The sequence below is a fragment of the Echinops telfairi genome, unplaced genomic scaffold (genome assembly GCF_000313985.2).
Source record: "Echinops telfairi isolate 266 unplaced genomic scaffold, ASM31398v2 ScPeMD7_30;HRSCAF=105, whole genome shotgun sequence".
Lineage (NCBI taxonomy): Eukaryota > Metazoa > Chordata > Mammalia > Afrosoricida > Tenrecidae > Echinops > Echinops telfairi.
The window spans coordinates 1,844,117-1,852,577 of record NW_022103927.1 but is presented as its reverse complement, the minus strand read 5'-3'; the positions used below and the strand labels follow the sequence as shown (position 1 = coordinate 1,852,577).

Genomic DNA, 8,461 nt, shown 5'->3' with positions numbered 1-8,461 from the left:
GCTTTCGTGGGCTGCGAGGGAGTACTTCGTCACGATCTTGTAAGAAACCAACACACAGCCAGCTCTGGTCTAAAATGGGAGGTGGCGGAACCAGCTTCATAGAGGCACTGAGTGGTTTATAAGGACCACACACCCCGCACGTCCCCAGAGCTTACTTAAGGCTTCGCCGAGTCAGGATCTGTGCGGGGACTGGGTGCTGAGTTCAGCTCCCCAAAGAGCCATCCTTCCCACTAGGTCGATAGCGTCTGGGTCTCAAAGCCTTGCCTCTGGCCAGCGCCAGTGCAGGAAATACTGGAAATGAGGTCAAAATGGGAAGGCATAATGAGTCAAAATCCTTACACGCTCGAGGGTCAACCGAACTATATAGGCTTGTACCGATTTTTAAAATTGCCCCATTCATTGTAGGATCGGTTTAGGAAGTACTGTTCCTTAACCAAGTGCACAGCAAGGAGAAAGCTATGCTTTATAGCGGATACTTTTGAGAATGAAGATCCATTTGGTGAGTAATGTGTGGCATCTGTAATATGATTATACAGTGTTTCTTTTAAAGCCAAATGCATTCATGTAGAATAGGTTGTGTCTATGGTGCCTATCAAATATAAGAGCAACAAAAAGATACCATTTTCCATAGAGCCTAGGAAAAATAGATAGGCACTGATTGCTCAACCAAGGAGCCCTGGTGAGGTAGTTGATGAAGTATTGGGCGGCTAACCACAAGGTCAGTGGTTGGAGCTCCACCAGCAGCTCTGTGGAAAAAGGAAATTTCTGCTCTTAAAAGCTTTACAGCCTCAGAAACCCACAGGGGCAGTTCTACCCTGTCCCATCGAGCCTGTAGCTTTTGAACCAACATGTCAACCAACTGTTGCATATGCCATTTTAAAACTGAAGATGTGTGAACTTAGAAGATGTCTTGTTTGTGTGATCAGTGAGAAATAATGCCTCGTACCAGTGTCACCAGCATCATCTCTTGGCCCTTTCTGTTTAGAACTTGAACTCGCCAGAATTAGTGAATTAGTCTGTTGTAGAAGTAGTCTGTTGTGTTATTCATAATAACTAGTTGATCTAGATTCCTTTATTTTCTGAAGTTCATTCTTTCCATCCTGCACTTCTTCAAATGTGTTGTTCTTTCTCAACCTGACTATGGGTAATGGTTAGCCATCAAACTTCGAAATACACACACACCCCCAGGTAGCTCCATAATGTCCAAGTTTACGTGTTTTGACCCACTCAGACCAAGAATCTAAGTTTCATTTTTGATTCATGATACCATTTTGTGATGTTTGCATGTGTGTGTTGGAGGTGAACCAGCTTACATGTATCATTCAGGAACAGTTTACCTTCACTATTTTTGTGCATTTTATATACAGGTAATCCCCAGTTTACAACATGGTTCCATTCTGATGGCTTGTTCATAAGTTGGTTCTGACTCCAGTTGACTATCTCGTCTTTATTTTTTAAGTTTTCATTATCATTGCCTTTTAATATCAATAGCTTTATAAATTCACCCTCCATTTGTCCTTAGGAGCTGGAAACATTACAAATAAAATCATATATAAAAATAGTTGTAATGTGTACATGAAAAATGCAAACATCCATAAATAATAGAAAATGATGTTGACATTTTGTCAATGGTGATTAGGACTCCATTTGTAGAAAGTTTTGGATTATCTCTGGGAATGTGCATGGCTTCAATGGTCAAGAAAATTGAGGACAATGAATGTACAAATGTGCTTTACACAATTGATGTATGTATGGATTGTCATAAGAGCTGTATGTGCCCCCAATAAAACAATTTAAAACAATTAAGAAAAAAAGAAAGAAAATTAATGAGTTTTCTGTATGCCTCTTTAATGCCCTGCAATATTATAGGTAGTACATACAAGGGGGCTTCAAAAAAACTCATGGGAGAATTAACGTTATCTTTTAATTCCATTTTCCACAATTTTTTTTGAAGTCCCAGCCCATTACAAACAAAATTTACCCCAAAAACAGACAACGGACAGTTGTAAATGTTATTCCTTGGAACTCTAATGCATTATTGGTTAGGGACTACCTGTATTGGGGGTTATATGATAGTTTTCTTTTTCTCTCTAGTAAGTGTTTTTTAAAGTTCATTCATATAGTAGTAGCTTGCTTTTATTAGAATTTTATTTCATTTAATGAGTGAGTAATATTCCTTTATGTGGCTGTACCATTATTTTATTTATCTGTTGCTTATTATTAGGTTATTTTTCACCTTTGGGGTATTGTAAGTGGTCACTGATACACAAGTATATATGCATCCCGACTTTAAGTCTTTGGGGCACATACCTAGGAATGGAATGTCTGGATCAGGTAAGTGTTGGACTGCTAACCGCAAGGTTGGAGGTTCAAGTTCTCCAGCTATTGCACAGAAGAAAGGTGAGACTGGTCCGGTCAAGTTTTACAGCCTCAGAAGCCCTACAGTTTCCCTATGAATTGGAAACAACTCACTGATAATAAGTTGGTGGTTTTTAATGATAATTCAATGTTTAACTTTTTGAAGAACCGAAAAGTTAAGAACTAAAACATGAAATTCTTAGAACGATACATAGCAAAGTGTTTCAACTGAAACCATACTATTTTACAGTTCTACCAGCAATGGTGAAATCCCAGATTCACTGCCTTTGAGTCCGTTCCGGCCCACAGTGACTGGATCGGACAGGATAAAACTGCCCCTGTTGGTTTCAAGGCTGTCAATCTTTACTGGAGTGAAAAGCCTCATCTTACTGGCATGGAGTAAATTCTTGAGTCAGCAGAGAATGCCCTATCAGCCATTCCTTGATGAAAGTCAGCTAAGGTTGAAACTGAAAGAAAAAAGGAAGCTGGTGGGGCCACATTTCGCGAGGCAATTACAATAGGTTCTTACAAGCTCAGTGATAGGGGATTTGTTGGGGCTGGATATGAGAATATTTGTGATTCAAAACAGAACACACCAGTTACTATACTAGAAATAGATTTTGGAAAGGACATGCATGAATGAATGAAGTCAAGCAGGAATTGGTTTGTTTGTTTGGTTTCTTTTTTTTTAAATCATTTTAGTGGGGCGCTTACAACTCTTATCACAATCCATACATCCATCCATTATGTCAAGTACTTTTATGCATATGTTGCCATCATCATTTTCAAAATATTTTCTCTCTACTTGAGCCCTTGGTGGCAGCTCCTCATTTTTTTCTTCCCTCCCTCATGAACCCTTGATAAATTATTATGATTTTCATATCTTACATCATCCGCTGTTTCCCTTCACCCACTTTTCTGTTGTTCATCCCCCTGGCGGCGGGGGTTATATGTTTATCATTGTGATCAGTTCCCCCTTTCTCCCCCCACCTTTCCCCCTACCCTCCTGGTTTCAGTACTCTCATTATTGGCCCTGAGGAGTTTGTCTGTCCTGGATTTCCTGTGTTGCCAGCACTTATCTGTACCAGTATATGTGGGGTACCAGCCCCTACAATCGAATGGGTCCAAGGAGCAGTTGCGTAATTGAGAGGTAAAATTAAAGAGACATCAGACAAGATAAAGCATGCAATTACTCACCTTCAGGACGGCCATGATATCAGAAGCCAGGTCCACACAGAGAGAGAATATATTTCTAATGAAGGCTTATATACACTTAGCGGACATGCAAGCCCCCCTAATTACATCATAACAGAAAGGGGTTGTACAATAGGCATACGTGCGACAGGAAGGGGATGAGCCAGGGGTGTACACGCAATAGGAAGGGGAGACACTAGGGGTATACATGTGACAAGATGGGTGGACTCTAGATTCAAGATGGCAGCCTAATCTTGGTCCTCCTTGAGTTGGCTTGACCTTGTTTTGGGGCTCTCTTTCAGGGGAACAATCCACTATCCTTATCAGCAGGGAGTGGGCCCCACCTAGGGTGGGACAGATTATAGGGTCTGATTGCTCTAGATGTCTAATAACCCTCAGGGAGATAACCTCTAAGCCTGCGGTTCTCAACCTGTGGGTCGCAACCCCCTTGGGGGTCGAACGACCCTTTCACAGGGGTTGCCTCATTCATAATAGTAGCAAAATTGCAGTTATGAAATAGCAAAAATAACTTTATGGTTGGGGGTTGGGGAGTCACCACAACATGAGGAACTGTACTAAAGGGTCATGGCATTAGGAAAGTTGAGAACCACTGCTAAGCAGTTGACCTCCAAGTGTATAGCCATTGGCCATGTGTTAGCAAGCAGCATCTTAGGTTTGCCCTGTGAGTTTCTGAGCCTCTTTACAGGAGTAGAAAGCAGCTGGAGGTTTCAAACTGCTGACCTTTTGGATTGCAACCCAAGGTGCAACCCATTATGCCAAAACTCAGGTCTCTTGAATCCAACTCATAGTGACCTATAGGATTTCCGGGGTTGTAAATCTTTATGGAAACAGACTCATTGTCCTGCAGAGGGGCCGATGAATATGAACCACCAACCTTGCTGTGAGCAGTCCAGTGCTTACTGGACATCACCATAAGGGCTCCTTACAGTTCATGTAGTTCCACCCTGGAATGCACACGTTGGGGGAATCTTGTGCTTTTCCAGGCTCTTAACATCATTCCAAGGAGCCTTTACTCACGTAGTTGGTTACGCATAAGGCTGCTACCCACAAGGTCAGCAATTCTAACCCACCAGCCACTCTGTAGCAGACCACGAGAACTGTTTGTTCCTGCAAAGATCTACAGCCGCAGAAATAGGGTTACTACTACATTGACTCAGAATTGACTCAATGGCAGTAAGTTTGGTTTGGAGGTCTTTGGTGTATTGATTGATCAGGGACAAAATTATGTCGATGAACGAACAACTTAGATTTGGGGTCCTTACTTCCTAAAGGAAATCACACTCAAGTATACCAACTTTGCCAGGCCTCAATATTCTTTTCTTGCCCTGAGATGCGTAAATTTCTCCATCTGTGCTCTGCTTGTCAGAAGGAAAAGGCTCAGGGAGCTGTGTGTGCCTGGAAGGCCGGACCCTTTTCGACTTTCAATGCAAGTACTGTGAGGGTAGAGAACTAACTTGAGCCTGGGAGGAAGCCCTGCCCAGGGAAAGAGAATGTGTCCCTCCCTCCTTACTCCACACTGTTTCTCCCTGTCCCATTGCAGGTCCCAGGCATGCCTCTGAGAGAATGGATCCAGTCTGCACAGTAGACACTTAGAGCGACTACTGCCTCGCCATCCACGCACTCACAAAGAAGGGTTTCAGCCGCTCTGGCTGGCTGGGTCGACCAGACGGTTGCCATCTACCTCGGAATCGCCTCGTGGCTGTGCTTCCACTCCCATTTCTCTTCCAGCAGTGGCTTTTTGGGCGCTCACTTAGAACTGCAGAAGCTGGAGCAAGGAAATGGTGAGTGCCACATAAAAACTGGGTAATTCTTATCATGAGGAGCGATAAGAATTACGAGGGGACCAGACCTGGGCTCCTGGCCCTCATGTGTTTCTCAGTGAAGGAACACAGTGGCAGAGGAGGCAAATGGCCTGGGCCCAAACAGCCGTCCAAAGGCCCTGTTGCACTGTCATGGGCCCTTCTCGCATCCATTTGAGGATGTGGATTTTCAAGGCATGAATGCCTGAGGTTACCTTCCGTACAGGACTTCCAGAGCTGGCACCCTGGGGCCTGACCATTCTCATTCTGGCCCTGAGTGTGCGATATTGAAGGCTAGAATCTTCTGAGCAGAACCTGGCAACAGGGCAGGTCTGGCCCTCGGCCGTGCATGAGACGTCGCTGCGACAGTCGTCTTCACTTTTCCGAGGCCCTGTGCCTTTTCTGTGTGGGTCCAAAACTGTCCCCCACATGGGTCCTGGGGCAACGAGGTGGAGGCCAGAGTTAGGGAAAGAACCCTGGCTCATTATGGAGTTCTGCATGGGACCAGAGATTCTCATTTTCTCACCAAAGAAATTAGACAAGAGAGAAACGAGTTTAGCTAAATCATGTTAAACATTTTTCAAATTGACAGCCATTGAGTTGACTCTGACTCATACCGATCAGATAGGGACGTCCAAACAGTTTTTTGTTTCTAGTGGGGAATCATTTTGCTTGAAGTTTTCAAGTTAGCGAGAAGCATGATAGCCAGTGGAGAGCCCTGTCCTTCCACCTGTCTGTGCCTAGTGCCGGGCTTTAATTTTCAAACATGCTGACTGCTCTCACAGTCTTTAGATTCGAATCAAAACTTGCAATGTTATTTGCTAAAGCAGCTAAAGGATGTGAGATGGGTGTATTTTCATTCTCAGGATCACAGTTTTTTCTAGAAACACATTTCAGGTCAGTTTGTTACATTTTTACAGAGAATATTTTCATTGAGTTAATATTGAACTTTCAGACACAAGAATGTCTGTTTTAAGTGATGAAAACGTCTTTTTCTAAAGCTTACTTGAAATTTGAGAAGATTCTAAGAGATTCTTGCTACATTTAACATGCAAAGAGCCTTCAGAAAGATCCCATGGAGATCACGTGTTGGAGCATGAGGGATATGTGAGAACATCAGGCACGGGAGAGAACTGACATGCCCCAGGGAACAGTAAAAGTCTCCCACCAGGACCTTGTCCAGAAATTCAGGATGTATCTCTTTACTTATATTCTGTTTATAAGAAATGGGCAACTGTAACAAAATAAGTGGTAGCGTCCATGAATTTTGTGACCCATTGTCAAAAATGAACAGACCCAGGGACAGGAGACTGAAGTAGGTTATGCAAAGGGCCGCACCGAGAAGGTGAGGACACAGCTGCAGTGGCTGATAGAAAGGGAAGACCACAGGGGCAGTGGATGAAGAATGCCAGTCTTTCCACTTGGGACCTTGCGCCATGGGCTACAAAAAAGATAAGGGGAGGTCACTGCACTGAGGTACAGGGAGTTGTACCTACGAGGCCATGGCTGGTTCCCAGTAAACTGACGCTAGGTGGCCTGTGGTGTTTTAATCTGGCTCAGCCTGGACAGGAATGAAGTCTGCCCTAATTCTGGTGGCTAGACCCAGAACAGGAAATGCCATGGAAGTTGCTGATGATGGAAAGATAAGGGTGAGGTTTACCCTCCTTACCCCTTGATAGTGCAAGTCCTTGCAACAGTTAAAATATAAAGTTGTATAAAATACAGAAATCTGCATTTGGTGGATCTACATTAGCTTTCTTTCTCTCTCTCTCTCTTTTAACTCATCACCATGATTGGACATTTTGAAAGTTCCGTAACATTTTGCTCTTACAAAGTTTGCTCTAGTGAATGTGAACTTCTAAGACTCAGGTTATCAAAAGTTTGGCCTAATAAACCTTTTTCCATAAGTGTTCTTCCATAAGCTAGATCAACATGAAGGGGTTCTCAAAGCACTTGGTAAAATTAGTATAGGTATATTACATTTCTTTCCAAGTTTTAAGTAATACCTTGAACTTTCCATTATAAAGTATATTAACAAAGAATGTATGAAGCTTTTCAAGTAAAGTGTTAGTAAAACTAATCTAAACAACAGATTCTAAATAGGACTTGGGACGTTCTTAGCCTCTCGGTGTGCCATGCTCTGATCTTATTAACCTGCAGGTAAATTCCTTATTACTGTTATGGCTCTTATCCATTATGAAGGGGATCCAGTGGGTACTTTCAGCTTTCTTCACCAGCACCATAATTCAAATGCATCGATTCTTCGTGGTCTTCCTTATTCCCTGTCCAACTGTCACCGGCACATGAGGTGATTGAAAAGATATCTCGGTCTCTTCCCTATGTCTTAATCTTATTTAACATTTCCCTCTCCTTTGGTGCCCTAAAATCATTTGTTCTGAATTTCTGAAAGTGTTATAATTTTACTTTTTCACAATTAAAATTCATTTACTTGGTAGGTAGGAATACATTAAATTAATTAATCCAATTAGATAATTATTTGACTAAACCTCACATATTAAAGTGCTTCCTCTGTCATAGGTCAGCATTCCCTGTTTATAAGCCATTTACTTATTTCCTTCATCTCTTTGTGTGTTATTATACTGATATATGCTAATTTATTATAGCTACACACACTAACTCTCCTCTCTCACCGAGTGTTATACATGCATGTATATGTAGCTGGACAAGTCCTCATGCATTATTCTTAAGAAGGTCTTGGCTATCTGTGGACATATGAACCTTCATATAGATTTTTTGAAGTTTTTACAAGTTCTGTAGCAATAAGATCTATTTAAGATAGAACACTATTTCATTCAATCTGGATGTTTAGTAATAATCTATCATTTTAAATCAGTATTATTTACTTAATTAGACTCCTAGCCTCCTCCCCCTTTTTCCCACTAAGATGCATATTATCTTCTTTTTTTTTAAATCATTTTACGAGGGGCTTGTACAACTCTTATCACAATCCATGCATACATACATTGCATCAAGCACACCTGTACATTTGTTCCCATCATCATTCTCAAAACATTTGCTTTCTGTTTGAGCCCTTGGTATCAGCTCCTCATTTTTCCCCTCCCTCCCCA

At 42.1% G+C, this 8,461-nt stretch overlaps 1 protein-coding gene across 3 annotated transcripts in view; it reads left to right on the top strand.

The window, feature by feature from the left end:
• The first annotated feature begins 10 nt into the window (after nucleotides 1-10).
• Nucleotides 11-8,461, top strand: part of LOC123521635 (zinc finger protein OZF-like) — a 52,913-nt gene continuing 44,462 nt past the window's right edge. For all 3 annotated transcript variants that reach the window (XM_045289683.1, XM_045289685.1, XM_045289684.1), the window contains exons 1-2: nucleotides 11-39; nucleotides 5,114-5,354. Coding sequence is in view for 2 of the 3 variants with exons in the window: in XM_045289685.1 (XP_045145620.1) it covers nucleotides 5,352-5,354 (3 nt within the window). In the remaining variant the exon portion in view is untranslated. The remainder of the gene's footprint in view (nucleotides 40-5,113; nucleotides 5,355-8,461) is intronic.